Below are 16074 nucleotides of genomic sequence, written 5' to 3'. Positions count from 1 at the left end.
CCCCCCGCCAGAAGTGCCCTGAAGAGACCCATCAGACTAATTATTTAATTAAAGATTTTATTACTCTCATCTGCTCCCATTATGGTCCATAGAATCAAAGATGGTTCTCTTAGCCCAAGCCTACACCAGAGCCCAGGTGGTCTGGCTCCCCCTGGCCTAGTCTGGTCTCCTTTCCTGTAACCAGGGCATTCCCCCCCCATCCAGCTTCACCCACCCCAGAAAGCCCAGGCAGCCGCAGGAGGGAACATGGCAACTAATGGGGTTTATTTTGGGGCCTGATCGTTAGGGACCTCACACCCGCCCCCGGCAGCCGGATGGTGCAGAGGAGAGAAAGAGGGAGAGAGGAGGAGGAGAGAGGTGGGGGTGGGGTGGGGTGGGGAGCCTAAGCCTGCCAAGTCTGGCCCCATTCTCCCTCACTCACCTACTCTCTTGGGTCCCCCTCTTTGTCCAGTGGGAGGGGGCTCCCTTTCTGCCCGTCTGCCTCCCTGTATGGCCTGTTTGCTTCTGTCCTTCCATCCTCAGTCTGGCCTGTCCCAGGGTCCACAGGCTTCCAAACAGCCTGAAGTCCTGTTCTATGGAAGCTGGAGTTAGGGGGTTCCTGAGCCCAGGAGGAGACAAAGAGCCCTGTTGGCTGGGGAGGGGGAGCTCAGCTGGGTGTCCTGGCACAGGATGAGCAGCACACAGAGGAGAGAGGGGGTGGACAGCACTGGCCAAGTTGGGAAGGAGGCTGGCTGTGTGGCCTATGAGTCAGAGCAGAACAAAGCCCCTGCTGCCCGCAGCTGACTGAGTCTCTGGGGATGTCACACACCTGCACCGCTTGACCTCTCCTGGGCTTCACGCCCCTCTTGTCAATGTCACCTTGGCCGGCACTCAGGGGAAGCAGACCCCACAGGAACTGGGCAGTCTGGAGCCCGGCTTCCAGCAGCAACTGCTCCCCCTCAAATGCCCTTCTCTGTCTCCCCAGAATCTCTCTCTAGCTGTACTTCTCCCATCCTCCTTAGCTGTAATTAAAATGGGAATTCTTGAGGCAGCTGCTTGTATCTGTCTGCACACACTCACACACACACTCACACACACACACACACACACACGCCTCCCTTAGGGACAGCTGTGTGTGTTAGCTGCTCCCTGAGTACTGTGTATTCCAGGACACAACCTGGACTCAGGTGTCATGAACCCCCAGATTTCACACCAGAGTCCAAGGGCTTCCCTTGGGGCCCCCCAAGGGGTCCCTGCTGTGCTGACCCTGGGTTTCCTTTCCAACCCTCCCCCACCTCTCTCCCTTTTCTCTCTACAGCTGGGACGACCTACATCTTTGGGAAGGGCGGGGCGCTCATCACCTACACGTGGCCCCCCAATGACCGGCCCAGCACGAGGATGGACCGCCTGGCCGTGGGCTTCAGCACCCACCAGCGAAGTGCCGTCCTGGTGCGGGTGGACAGCGCCTCCGGCCTTGGAGACTATTTGCAGCTGCACATCGTAAGGACCCTGGGGCCCAGACACCCCCCCATCCCCATCCCTTCCTTCTCCTCCTTTGGCAGCTCTTTCTTACCTCCTCACAACCCACACCAAGCCTGAAGATCCTCTCCCAAACAGTGCCCGGAGCCAGGCTCCTCTCCCTCCCCAGCCCTCTCCAATCATTCCCTCTGAGAAGCCCTGCGTCTGTCGGGTTGTGCCCACATGCCCAACACATGGGAGGCAGCTGCCTAGGGTGGAAGGAGCATGAGACTTGATGCCAGAGGACCTGGGTTTGAGTCCTGGCTCTATCACCCATGTGACCTCCAAGGTGGTCATGGTCTAGCCTATAGAAACCTGGGCCTGGAGTCAGGAAGGCCTGGGTTCAAATCCTGCTGCATACACTTGCTGGCAGCCCTCTCTCTCTCATCCTCAGTATCATCCTCTGTAAGATGGGGGGCTTGCCAATGACCTTCAAGGCCCTCCCAGCTCTAAATCGATGTTCCTAGGAGTCACGGAAAATTTCTGTGACTCACTTCCCTCCTTTGTTAAAATGAGAGATTTAGACTGGACGCTCTCGGAAGCCTCTTCTGGCTCTAGGCCAAATCTGTCCTCAATTTGAAGCCTGCATCCCTGGCTCTGGGGCCAACTCATTCCACAGGGACCTTCTCGGGCCTCACTTTTCTCTTCTGTAAAATAGGTGACTTGGCCTCCGTGGTCCCCTCCCCTTTTACATCCTATCACCTCAAGACCCCTCCTGGCCTTTAGAGGCCTCTAACCAGCCTTTTGTTATCCTATCAACGATCCCCAAGCCCTTTGGAAATGATCCCGGTCCCACTGCTGGCTCCAGCATTCCTGCCCTTTCAGCACCCCCTCCCATTTGGAGAGCTCACAGAGATTCCCTATATTTTCTCCTCCCCCCAAATCAGGACCTCCTCCAGCTTCTACTGTGTGACTTTGGGGAGGTCACTTCACCCTTCTCAGTCTCAATTTCCTTATCTGTAAAATGGATCTTGAGCCTGTCCTTCTGACCCTAGGGTCCACCTCTGACCTCCTATCCACTTCCTTCCTTGCCTTTGTGTCATAGCAGACTCCTAGCCAAGGCCCCCTGTGCTTGAATGGGAGGTGGATAGGTCAAAGGATGGGATATCTGGGCCCTGGGTGAGGCAGAAGGCACTCGGTCTAGGCTTTCTACAAAGTCCCTTCCCATTGACCTCAGAAATCTTTTTCTCAGAAAGGGCCTTCATGCCCATGCTCTCAGTGGCCCCCTCCTATCCCCAGGAACTTTGGGGGTAAGATTGGGCGTAATGACAGTTACAGCTATCTCATCTCAATTGATGTAGTCTCATTACAACCCACTGGGGCCAGTACATCAAGCATTATTATTCTCATTTTACAGATAAGGAAACTGAGGCTCAGATGAAATGTCCAGGGTCATGAAGCTTATGAGTTAGAGCCAGGATTTGAACCCTTCTTTCTTCAAGCCCAGCACTCTTTCTGATACAGTGACCTGCCTCAAAGATGAATCCAGTGTCCTCATCAGCCAGTGCAGCGTAGGGAAGGAGAAGGAAGAGAAGATGGTCCTGTGGTCAGAGTGGAGCTGGGCAGGCAGTGGTAGCTGATGCTGATGGGTCAGGAACTGGCAGGGCATGGGTGGGGGTGCAGGTGAAGGTGAAGGAGCTGAGTTAGGAGTGAGGAGTGAGGCAAACCAAGGGATTCTGGGAGAAAATACAGGTGTGGGTGTGGGTGTCAGTGTGGGTTTGTGCATGTATGCGTGTTTTGGGGAGGGAGGGAGGGAGAGAAAGAGACAGAGAGAGAGATAGCATGTATGAAGGACTCTGTGTATGAGAGGAGTGGGACAGGCCTTTACCAATGGGACATCCCCACTGCAGATGTGGTCCTTCTGTGATAGACTACCAAGTCAGTTGAGTGTGTGTGCATGTGTGTGTGTGCGTGTGTGTATGTGTGTACAGCTGTGCCTTCCTGAGTGTGTGCACGTTATATCTCCTTGGTTGACTTGTACATACTCTCCAGGACTGAATTTGGGTGCCCAGCTGTGGCAGGAAGAGGCGGGGAGGGCTGGGCCATGTTCTTTTGCAGAGATGAGAGGGCTAGCTAGATTCCCCTGGTCCTGAAGGAGAAGGTGATTTTTCTCATCCATCCCCTTAGGTCAGTCAGTAAGTCAGTCAACAAACATTTGTGATGTACCACTTCCTAGGTGACTCTTTAGTCTTCCCTCAGCCTTCCTGCCAGGGCCTGGGGTGAGCTGCTCATTGAGAGAATAGGGTTGGGTGGCTACAGATGGAAGGGAAAAGGAAGGGAAGGGCCTGGGGGCCTAGGAAGGGAAGCTGGGGACTGGGAAGGCACAGGGGAGACATCCCAGAAGTGGGGAGAGAGACCAGCTCTGCTGAGAGAGCCTGGGGGAGACAGAATGCCTGAGTCCCCTCCTGGGGGTAGTTCAGGGGACCCCAACCCCCCCAACAGTGACACATCAGCTCCCACGACGGCTTCATTAGCGTCTCTGGGAGAGCGGGGAGGCGTCAGTGAAATAAGAGGGAAGCAATTTGACGTCTCTAATAAAGCGTCGCTCCACTTTGCCAAATTAATTTTGACTCCCATAATTATTTGCTGTAGGAGCAGCCCGCTCTCCCCACCGCCGCCTAATGAGGTAATTGGGGAATTAGGAATTAATGACTTTAACAGAAGTGACAACTGACTCGGCGTCAGGAGTCGCACGGGGGAACTGTCTCCCCCAGAGCTCCCGGCTGGGAACCCAGGAATCCGGCCCCCTCTCCCCTGCTGCCAGTGAACACTCCCTCGCTGTGGGGCCCTGGGCCAAGGCTTCTCCTCTCCGAGTCTCACTATCCATAGCTGTGAAACCTGTCAGGGGCAATGCCCCGCCAGGGTTGTTGTGAGGGTCTAGAACCCCAAGGGATAGGGGTCCAGGGTTCTGCAAACCTTCCAGCATTATAGAAATGCCAGTGCTTATTACTATTGCCCTCCCAGGTACAGCCTTGGGGCCCTCAGTTCCCTGCTGAGCCAACCCTGATGTGGGGTTCTGTCAGCCCAACTCAACCCAACCAGATTCAATAGGTGCATATTGAGTCCTGCCTGTATGCCAGGCACTGGGCTAAATGCTGGGAATATGAGAAAAGTAAGAAGAATCCAGTCCTGACAAAGCTGTAGTTGGGCATTCTGGTACCTGGGACAGCACTAGCTGAAGTCTAAGGGTGGACCTAGGAGGGTGGGTGTGACCATGTCTGCAGAGGGCCAGCCTGGCCCCTTCTCCTCCTCCCCCAACCCAAGGCAGCAGAGGATTGTGAGGCGTGGGCCAGTGGTTTCCATGGAGGGGGAAGGGCAGCCCTTCCAGGTCAGAATGTGGAGTGATGCCCTGGCTACCCCACCCTAGTTACAGCTTTGATTCTTGTCCTCAAGACTAGGACCTTACAGCTTGGCACATGGAGGAGGTGCCTTTTTTTTTGCTTGGCATCATTATTTATATTTGCTGTAATGATTAAGCGACCAGAAAGCACTCCGTGAGCTCCAAAGGCTCCACGTGTACTTGTGATTTATTTTCATGATGAGAACAGAGCTGATATTTCTATGATGCTTTTAATTATGAAGGTTTTCAAAGCCTTTTACCAACATAATCACATTTAACCCTCACCATAGCTCTGTGGAATAGCTGCTATTGCCATGACCCATTTTACAGTTTAGGAAACTGAGCCTTAGTGAGTTGAAGCAAGTTGCTCAGGGTGATCGAGCAAAGGCAGGATTTGAATTCTGGTCTTCCTGACTGTAAGACCAGTGCTCTGTCTCCTCTGTGCCTGGGTCAGTTTATCCCTGGGCATTTTAATTCAGTGCTAGGCAGAAGCATGAAGGGGTCACAGGCTTTAGAGATGAAAGAGGCCCCGGGGGTGATCCCCCATCCTTTTATAGATGGGGGAATTGAGGCCCAAAAAGGAGATAGCAAGTTATCTAATGCCACAGGGGTAGTGAAGAACAGACCTAAGATTAGAACCCAGAGCCTTTGACTTCAAAGTCAAGACTTTCCCCACTATAATCCAGTATATTTATATTTTAGCAGACATTCTTAGTCTTAATGGATCTGAGGAAAGATGCTAAGCCAGAGAGGATAGTCTGGCTTCTGTGACTGCCTGGAGAAGGGTCTAAGGACCAGAGAGGGGAAGAGGCTAGTGGAGCGTCTCAGGACAAGTCAGAATTAGGGCCTAGAACCTCCCTCTGTCCCTCTGGAACTTAATCCTTGGTGCTTTGCCTCTTTCTCATACAGATAGGGTTGGGAGCCAAAGCAGTGTAGGTGGGAGAGAGAGCCAGGGACAGATATCCTATGTAGGGATGCTCGTGTGGTCCATGGGTGTGTATGACTTGCTGCCTAGAGTGAGCTGTGTGCAGCCCTCCAGGGGCCTTGTGAGTGAAGAGCTCTGTGTGTCAGGGCCTCAGAAAGAGCAGGAGAATCTGCCCATCAATCAAAAAGTGTTTATCAAGCACCCACTATGTGCCAAGCACTGTGCTAAGTGCTGGGGGGGGCAGAGAGACAGAGAGAGGAGAGAGACAGAGAGAAAGGAGAGAGAGACAGAGACAGAGAGAGGAGAGGAGAGAGAGAGAGAAAGAGAGACAGAGACAGAGGAGAGGGAGGAGAGGGAGAGAGACAGAGGGAGAGGGAGAGAGGCAGAGACAGACAGACAGAGACAGAGAGGAGGGAGGAGAGGGAGAGAGACAGAGACAGAGAGACAGAGAGAGGAGGGGAGAGAGAGAGAGAGAGAGAGAGAGAGAGAGAGAGAGAGAGAGAGAGAGAGAGAGAGAGAGAGAGAGAGAGAGAGAGAGAGAGAGGGGGGGAGAGAGAGAGAGAGAGAGAGAGAGAGAGAGAGAGAGAGAGAGAGAGGAGAGAGGAGAGAGAAAAAAGAGACAGAGATGAGAGAGACAGAGAAGAGGGAGAAAGAGAGGGAGAAAGAGGAAGGAAGGAAGGGGGAGGGAGGGAAGGAAAAAGAAATAGAGAGAGATAAAAGAAAAGGAAAGGAAAAAGAGAAAGTAAACAGAAAAGAAAAGGGTCCTTCCTTTCAAAGAGCTTCCAGTCTAATTAATGGGGTTACAGTGTATAACCAGGGAGGTCACTCACATACAAGAGAAACTAGACAGCCTCAGAGAGAAGGTACTGAGACTGAGGAGGCCGGGGAGGCTTATAGAAGATAGGATTGAATCAGGCCTTGGAGAAAGTCAAGGAAGCTGGAGGAGGAGAGCCAGGGACCGGGCAGCCAGAGAAAATGCCCGGAGTCAGGAGCTGAAGAATCCTATGCTGGGAATAGCAAGGTGTCCAATTGTCACTGCATTCTGTAGGACCAGGAATGGAGGAATGCATGAGAACACTGCACAGATGGGAGGGTCTAGGTTAGGAAGGGCTTCCAGAGTCAAACGGAGGAGACTCTCTTTGATGGTGGCGGTAGCAGGGAACTTCTGGGGGCGACACAAAGATCCCCCTGGGGGTCAAGTGGAGGATAGGCAGGAGTGGGGAGGGACTGGAGGCAGGCAGACCCCCCCCCCCAGCAGCCGTCTCAATAGTGGAGGTGTGAGAGGATGAGGAGCCAGAGTGCTGGCTGGGACCTGTTCTGAGAGGTGTGAGGGTCCCTGGGAGGTGGGGGGCCAGGAGGAAAGGAAACAAGAGCAGAGGGAGTCAGAGCAAGAAGGAGATGAAGGAAGCAGATAGCTGGGCTCTATCTCAGACTGGGTTTTAATTTAGAAGGCTGACTTGAAAGGGGCTCTCTGGGCTCCAGGAGCCTATGGCTCTCCTCTGCTGGAGCCTACCACGCCTCCTGATGCCCCCTCCTCCCCAGCCCCGAATCATCATTCCCCCTCGTCCTGGGAAGGGAGCTGGACCTTACCTGTCTGCTGCTCATTCTTCAGACTTGTTTGTCCATCCCAGATGCCCCCCAGGTCCTCACCAAATGCACACACAGGCCCACCCACAGCCCATGCTCCCATGGGAATGGGGGAGCCCACACAGCTTCCCTACCTTTCCCTCTCCCACCTTCTCCTGCAGAGCAATGACCTAGTTAGGGGGACTGGAAGCCGGCAGGAGAGCAGAGTTGTTCAGGTGGAAGTCCTACCCCATGTCCTCATCCCCCCCACCTCAGGGGACAGGGTTGAGGGCAGAGGAGGTGGCTCTCCTGGCACTCTTGCCAGCTGATCTGGCTAGAGCTGGTTCACCTGGCAAACACAAATGCAGCTTCAGTATGCTGGGGACACCAATATAAGGGTCCTGTCCTCAAGGACTTTCCAGTATGGTAGCAGGCCTCCACTAAATGTGAATGAATGATTCTCTGTCCCATCTATTTTTAAAAAAGTGTTTTATTGCTGTCATGTCAGGAAATATTCAGTCCTTAAGATTGAACCCTTCCTTGTAACAAAGAAAAACAATGAAGCAAACATTTGCTAGCATGTTACAATCCACTGACAAGCATTTATTATTATTTTGACAATGTATATAGCATGTTATCCCAGAAGGCCCCCTGATCTGCCCATTAGAAGGCATAACTCCTTTTCCCCCTATAACTTTTAAATTTACAAGGTGCTTTCCCTGTGGTGGACAAGTCAGGGACTGGGGGCACAAGTTAATATGATGGTTATTGTCCATTGGCTCTGCAGATTAAGGGGATTACCCACAGTCACACAGATAATGAGTGCCAGAGTTAGGAGGACTTGAACTCAGGAGTTGAGTCTTCCCATTTCATTGTGAGTGGCTGCTGCTGAATGAATGGATGAATGGGTTGTTGGATGGCTAGATGGATGGAAGGGCAGTTGGGTGGAAGGATGACTGGTTTGACCCTCCCCTGTCATGCCCAGCTGGCTCTCCTCGATGCTGACCCCCTGCCTTCTGGCCACCAGGACCAGGGGACCGTGGGGGTGATCTTTAATGTGGGCACCGATGACATTGCCATTGATGAGCCCAACGCCATCGTGAGCGACGGCAAGTACCATGTGGTGCGCTTCACCCGGAGTGGTGGCAACGCCACCCTGCAAGTGGACAGCTGGCCAGTGAACGAGCGCTACCCAGCAGGTAGGTGGAGCCAGGGAGTGAATGTGCGGGGCAGAGAGGAGGAGGAGAGGCAAGGCAGGGCTGGGGCAAGGGAGTGAAGAAAATGATGCTGGAGGGTTTGGGGTTGGGGTTCTGGGAAGGTTGGGGAAATGCCTGACATGGTGGAAAGAGTCAGGAGAGACCTGAGTTCAAATCCTGCCTCTGACACTGACCAGCTGTGTGAATCATGTACAAATCACTTACCTCTCTGAACCTCCATTTCCTCATCTGGAAAATGGGGATGACAGCATCTCTCCATATCAGGGCTGTTATGAGGTTCAGCTGAAATTACTCTCAGACCTTGAAGTATGGCTCCAGAGTGAGCTGGGCTTCTTATTACTGGCTTGGAGAAGCATAGGGGCAGAGGTGGGGACTGGATTTGGGGGTGGGAGAGAAGGCCAGAGAAGGAGAGAGAGGAAGGGTGGGGGACTACAGATAGGCCAGCAGAAAGCTGGAGGCTGTCCCACTGGCAAAGCAATACTTGGCACTGGTCTTAGAAAGAGAGGAGCACACAGAGAGGTGAGGAAAGTGAATTACCTCTGAGACCCCTTCCAGTTTTAAATTCAGAAAAGAAGAGAAAGAAAAAACCCAAGGACTCTGGAGGTTCAGAGACAGAGAGGAAAGAGGGTGTGAGAGAAGAGGCAGAGGAGAGATGGAGAGATATGGAAATAGACATTGAGACACATTGAGAGAGGGAAGAGAGATAAAGGGAAACATTGATACAGAGACCTGGAGAGAGAGCCAGGGAAACACCCTCAAGGAGAGAGATGAAGAGAAGGAGAGAGAGGGAGAGGGAGGGGGGGAGAGAGAGAGAGAGAGAGAGAGAGAGAGAGAGAGAGAGAGAGGAGAAAGACAGAGAGAGAGGGAGAGAGAAAGAGAGAGAGAGGGAGGGAGAGAGAAAGAGGGAGGGAGAGATAAAAACAGAAGGGAGGGAGAAAGACAGAGAGAGAGGGAGAGAGAGAGATGAAGTGATATGAAAAGAGATATGGAGGGGTGGGGAGGAGAGCTGCAAGGACTAAGACAGGAGGTGCAGGGTAGCACACACTCACACACGAACTTACACACACACACACACACACACACACACAGGATGCTGAGGCAGCTACAGCTGCAGGTGCTGCCTGAGACACAAGGAAACACATAGGAAGCTGCAGAGGCTGGAGACTCACACACACTGACAAATCCAGACCACTCCTGCAGACTCGGCCCAGGTGCTGTGGGTGCAGCCGGGAGCCCAGACTAGCTCACATGTGGGTAACAGAGAGACAGGGCACCCAAGGGCTCCCCCTCCCCCAGCTCCAGCACTTGATCAAGATAGAAACATTCGCTGCCAGGTGGGGGATGGGGGAGGGCAGGTACCCATCCAGAGCAGAGCGATTCAGGCATGTGAGCGTGTAAGCAAAGACCTGCCGATGCTCACGGAGCCCCAGAAAACAAGACTGGCAGAGAAGCCAGACCCTCGTGATGCTGAGGAGAGAGGCCTGTGTTCAAATCCTGCCTTGGACGTTTACTAGTTGTGTGATCCTGGGCAAGAAAGGCAAACACTCTGAACCTCATCTGTAAAATAGGACTGGTAATACCAGGACCCCCCCCCCGCCCAGGCCGTTGTTTGTGGCCCCAGCACAGGCCGACCCCTTGGCTCTGCCTTCAGGGGACCCTCATTCTCCTGAGAGAACTGTGCAGAGGGAATAAGGAGGGAGCACTGACCATGGGAGCCCTGAGAGCCTGTGCTGAGCCTGCAGTGACAGTCACTGTTACTGTGCTGCACAGACACACGCTCCCCAGCAGGGGACTTCACTGACACAGAACCCAGGTGTTCCGACTGGGGGGCCTTTATGAAATGACTACTATGTATGTATACATGTGCATACATGCACTTGGATATACATACATGTGATTGCATGTACGAGTGTACACACCCATATATGCGTGCATTATTGGAGGCAGCTCAGCAGCACCATGGACAGAGCACTCAGGCTGGAGGCAGGCAGACCTGAGTTCAAATCTAGCCTCAAACACTTATTGGCTGTGTAACCTTGGATAAGTCCCTTCACCTCTGTCTGCCTCAGTGTCCTCAACTGTAAAATGGGGATAATGAAAGCACCCACCTCCCAAGAATGTAGTGAGGAGCGCTCGGATGGTCTGCAGGGCCCTCTGTGAGCCTGGGCCCCGGGCCCCCCATCCTTGCCAGAACTGCTGAGCAGGGCCCAGGAGGGGCATGACTGGGGCCCTTCATCCTCTTCCAGGCCCAGAGAACCGACACACATACACACACACACACACATACACACACATGCACACACACACGAAAATAGAATTGCTGCAGACTGACAGGCCCAGAGTCTTGAGAGGATCCGGGGAGCGTAAGAGAAGGCAGGGGAGCTCCTACCTTACCCTTGGGCAGATAGATACCTTCCCAAGGCAGCCTTGGAGATTTACAAGGCAGACGCTCAGAGTCCTCAAGAAAGCTGCAGCCTGGGAGCCTCCAGCATCGTCCGGCAGCAGGGAGGGACACAGGAGGGGCTGTGCCCTCAGGTATACACTGATGAACTCCTTAGGACACACAGACTTGCTCACTGACAAATGCCCTTAGACACACATGCATGCTGACAAACGTCTTCAGACACATGCTTACACACTGACAAATGCCCTTAGACTCATAATTGACAAATACTCAGATACTCACACACTCAAACTCCTTGAGGGCAGAGTGTGGTTTTGCCTTCTTTTGCATCCCCAGCTCTTAGTACAATACTTGGCACATAGTAGGTGCTTATCAGTTGACTGGCACTCCCTGACCAAAGCTCCAAGGTTAGCCCACTGAGGGGTCTTTTCATATCCCTCTCCCTCTTCTGTGAATCTCTCTCCTTCCCAAGGGGCACCCCTCCCCCTTCCCATCACCCTGAGGGGGAGGTAGGAGAGAGAGATGCAAATAGGAAGACAGAGGAGGGAATAATAGGTGTGCTGTGCAGATGGAGAGCGGAGTCTTGAGAATCAGCAAAGGGAGAGGGTGGGGAAAGGGGTGAGGGCTTGGGAAATTAGGGGAGGAGAGAGATGGGGAGATGTTGGGGAGAGAGAGAGGTAAAGAGAGGCTGGGGAGAACTAAGGTGGGCAAGGGAAACAAGAAACAGTCACGTGAGAATGAGGAGGTGGGGAGTTCAGCAGATGTTGGGGGGCAGGGGAGGAAGAAAAGGGAGAAATGAGGAATCAGGGGAGATTAAGATGGGGAAGTGAAGCCATATTCAGAAGGAGAGGAAGAGAAATGGGGAGCTGGGAGAGGAGCTGAGAATAATGAGCGCTGAATGAAGGCAGGTAGGGAGAAGAGACTGAAGGGAAGGGATGGGGCACGTGGAGAGGCTTGGAGAGCAGCACAGGGCTGGGAGGCAGTCCTGACTGCTTGGGAATGGAGTGGCTTACACCACATGTAATTGCCCAGGGGAGAGGGCCTTATCCCTGTTTGGAGGGAAACCCGGGTGAGGAGGAAACGAGAGAAAAAAAGGGAGGCTGGAGAAAAGGGTGCTGAGTGTATTGATGAGTATTGTGGCTGAAGGGGAGGGAAAGGAAAGTGATTCAAGGAGAGCAGGCTCAGGGGACCCAGGGGAAGCTGGGCCTTGAGCTGGCCTTCGACGGGATACAAAAGAGCCTTGGGGTATGGGGAGGAAATAAACCCCCCACTGTAAACTTGTGTGCCGGGTGCCCCCCTAAATGCTGCATAAACCTTGCTTAACCCTCCCCCCAACTAAACCACCCTCTAAACACAGTAACCAGCTGGGACCAGGGCTGCCTGCCACACCTGCCCCCCAGCCTAAAGCCGCTAAACACCCCCATCCCTGCCCCAGCTCCCCACTCTGGTGGGGGCAGTGCCTGGGCCCAAAGGGCTGGGCACCCTCTAAATCTGTCTAAGCTCTTTCTCCTTGGGGTTTCTTGGCTTTCCTTCCAAATGTTCGGTTTGGGTTGTATGCCCAGGGTCCTGGGAGGGCCTTGGAGGGGAGATCCAGGGAGGTGGCTGGGAGGTGAGGGACATAGAACCCCAGCCTCTTGTTTTTTCATGGGGTCTTAATCCCCGTCCACCCCTTTCGGATGGACACCGCCACCATCGCCACGCCGCAAGCCACCGCCGCTTACTCTGAGTTCTGAATAATTTACTCTTTTAATTCACTGGGACTTCGTCGTGTCTGAGAAAACTACTGTCTCTCTAAACTTTTCCAAGGAAACTTTGATAACGAACGCCTGGCGATTGCTAGACAGAGAATCCCCTACCGGCTTGGTCGAGTAGTAGATGAGTGGCTGCTCGACAAAGGTAATTAACCAGAATTAATTAATTAACTTAAAACCACACTCTTAACGGTGCAGAGCTCTCTCTTTTCCCCACCCCCTTTCCCAAGTGAAAGACAGATTGGCCGATGACCCCACTGGGCTTCCTCCCTGTCTGTGGAGACTGTGCTCCCTGGGCTGGTGTTGGGCATGGGGATCATCCTTCTGGGCCAGGGAACGTCCACTCCCCTCCTCCATGGGATGCTGGATGTAGAACCTTGCAGGGTCCCCACATTGTAGAGATGCCCAACTGGGCTGAACACAGGGAGTTATCCATTGATTTCCTTACTGATACATCTATCCATCCTATCCATCCATCCATTTGTACTTTCATTTATTCATTCTTGCATTCATTCAACAAACCTTTGTTCCCAAGGTTCTCCCTGCCCCATAATGGGAAGCTAAAGCCTAGAGAATTCCATGAAGCTTCTGGAGGTTTGTAGGCAGGGAAGGTAGGTTACGTGGACCAGGACTCCTCCAGGAGGGACAGAAAGCAGCAGGGTGCAGTTTTTATGAAAGTATGATCGGCAGAGATGCTTAGAAGCCAAATTGAAATGGGGAGATCAGAGGAAGGCAAGGGAATGGGGTGGGGGGGAGATCAGAGGTAAGGAGCTGAGAGGGGTGGAGCAGGAAGGAAAGATGACCAGAGAGAGGAGAATGAGAAGGGGATGGGGGGCTGGCTCCCAAAGGAAAGTTCTTCAATCCCCCAAAGAAGACTCATTGGGCTGGTGCCTTTGCATCCCATGGGCCGGGACAGCCCTGGACCACCTGGCACCCTCAGAAATAGAGAAGTGGTCCCAAGAGTGGGCATTGTTAATGAGATAGGATAGGGCGGATTTTGCTGGAGGGAAGGACCATTTCCAGAGCTGGGAGGGAGAGGCTTCCAGCCACAGACAGAACTCTGGGGGCCCAGGGTGGAGTCAGGCCATTCTGTGATCCCCACCCCCACCCTTCAAGTCCCCTCTGGAGGGGCAGGGCGAGCTCTGTACCTTTAAGGCTAAACTCGAGGGGGCGGTAAAACTGCTAAAAGTCCTCTTAACCAGCTGATAACTCTGTTTTTAAATGTTCACGGGGGATTTTCCCCCAAATAAACCCCATCACTTCCTGACCCCCCAGGTGGGGACTAAACATGCCGATAATCAGACGTGATAAACCCACAGCAGGACCAAAAGTTAAAGGGACTGTAACCAGATCGCTAAAAGCAAGCGCACCAGAGCCCACGTTGGGCCGCTTTTCTCTCCAGCTGGGCAAGCTTTAACCCTTTGAGGAGTGTGTCAGTGGGGCTGGGTGGGGCAGAGGGGACAACTGCACCAAGTCCCCAGGGTCCCCTCACCATCAGCCACCCCCTATCCTGGAATCAGAGAGGCTAAGAGAGAGAGCCCAGGCTGAGGCTGGGACAGCTTGTGACTTGAGTAGGCCATGGGTGCAGCCCAGCTAGTGGGGAGGACAGGAATGGAAGGAAGGAGGCTCAGAGGTCAGTGGTAGGTGAGATTTCCCCCTGTGAGAAGCCAGGCCTTGGCAGGGACAGAGCACTGGATGTGGATTCAGAAAGGTCTGGATTTGAATCCCGCCTCAGACACTGGCTAGCTGTGCAGGCCTGGGCAAATCACTGACGTTAATCGGGCTTCGTTTGGATCTGGTGGCCGCTCAGGTCCCGCATGATTCACCAGTAGAGGCTGAGATGATAATATGGGCCCTCCTCCTCTCTTGGGTTGTGGATGAGATGGCTCTGGTATGATAGAGGAAGCACCGGGCCTCGACCCTGGGCAAGGCTTGGAGGCACAGCCATGTGGAGTTGGCAGCACTGACCCTGACTGTCTGAATCTCAGTGTTCTGGTCTGTTAAATGGGGGTGATAGTATTGCATGGGGAGCTTTGGGGGGAAAGTGCTTTGCTAACCAATAGTAATGTGACCTTGGGGCATGACTAACAGGCATGCAACTGTCCAGACTGATTTAGCACCTCTGGGCCTCATCTTCCCCACACATAAAATGTGGGGTGAATAGAGGTGCTCTAAAGTCCCGTCCAAATGTGACATTCTGTGTTAAAGAAATGAATAAATTAGGGCTTTGGGGGAGGGTGATTTGTGGAAACAGTGAAAAGCCAGTTCTGGTTCTGCATAGAACTATTTGGACTTTACCAAGCAACAGGGACAGGTGGCAGGCAGGGGAGGAGGCAGCTGTTAGCCATGAGAGGTCCCCTAGGGCTTCTGCCTGTGGGCCTGGCACTGGCCCCTATCATCCACTACCCTGGCTGGGTGAAGGAACCGAGTGTTGGAGGTGACTGAGGAAGGCTGGGGAGCCTTGAGCAGAGAGGTCCAGGAGGCAAGTCACAAGTTGGCCCATCTCCAGCCCAGGGTCCCTAGGGGGTGGGCTGGGCTAGCAGACACCCTAACCACTAAACCAGATCTTTAACGAAGAGCTAAACCAGAGGCTAACGAGGGCTAAGCCAGGACTTAAACTGCCCCCAGCGCCAGGAGCTGAAGGCCTGGGGAAGAAGGGGGCCAAAGATGCCCCGCCTCCAGCGCCACCCCCTCAAACCACCCCCCAAACAGAGTTAAACCTAAGCTTAAACACAATTAAAACAATTTTCTAAAAACCAAATGACAAACGCAGCAAACTCAGAGGGTTAAACCGACCCCCAGGTCAGTTAAAAAGCAAAACCAACCAAAACGGCCGGCCCCTGGGGCGGATTCCAAGGTGTGCCCGGCCAGCCAGCCGGTGGGCGCAGTGACCAAAGTGGAGCGTTTTGGCTGCAGTAAAGTGAGGTCCCTTTAACGTTTATCCACGTCAGGGCTTGCTCCCATCTGGGGGGGCAGAGGCCCTGCTGCCCCTGGGATGGGGGGGCAGGCTGTGCCCTCCTCCCTGCTCTGTGGGGAAAGGAAGGCGCAAGAGGGGAAAGAAGGCTCAGAGGGCATGGGATTGGGGGGAGGGGTGGCCTCCCCTTGTCCGTCCCTCTGTCACTCCCCTCTGTTACTCTCTCTGACTCTGTCTCTGTGTCTCCCTGACTCTGGTTCTCTCTCTCTCTCTCTCTGTCTCCATTTCTCTGACTGTCTCTGTCTCTCACACTGTCTCTCTGTCTTTGTGTCTCCTTGACTGTCTCCCTGACTCTCTCCCTGACACTCTCTGACTCTGTCTCTGTCTCTCTCTGTCTCTGCCTCTCTGTCTGTCTCTCTGTCTCTCTCTGTCTCTGTCTCTCACACTCTCTGTCTTTGTG

The 16074-nt window shown here is 53.5% G+C and overlaps 1 protein-coding gene across 5 annotated transcripts in view; it reads left to right on the top strand.

Annotated features, from left to right (window-relative positions):
* The window catches only part of NRXN2 (neurexin 2), a 162205-nt gene that overhangs the window by 108126 nt on the left and 38005 nt on the right, over positions 1-16074 (top strand). For all 5 annotated transcript variants that reach the window (XM_069066260.1, XM_069066259.1, XM_069066258.1 and 2 more), the window contains 3 exons: positions 1298-1479; positions 8356-8527; positions 12756-12845. In XM_069066260.1, coding sequence (XP_068922361.1) covers positions 1298-1479; positions 8356-8527; positions 12756-12845 — 444 coding nt within the window. The remainder of the gene's footprint in view (positions 1-1297; positions 1480-8355; positions 8528-12755; positions 12846-16074) is intronic.

This window comes from Petaurus breviceps, unplaced genomic scaffold (genome assembly GCF_028583685.1).
Source record: "Petaurus breviceps papuanus isolate PSGF00001 unplaced genomic scaffold, PetGlider_PUasm1.0 90721, whole genome shotgun sequence".
In the NCBI taxonomy this organism is placed as follows: Eukaryota; Metazoa; Chordata; class Mammalia; order Diprotodontia; family Petauridae; genus Petaurus; species Petaurus breviceps.
The sequence above is the reverse complement of the archived record's forward strand: the minus strand, read 5'-3'. Positions and strand labels throughout refer to the sequence as shown.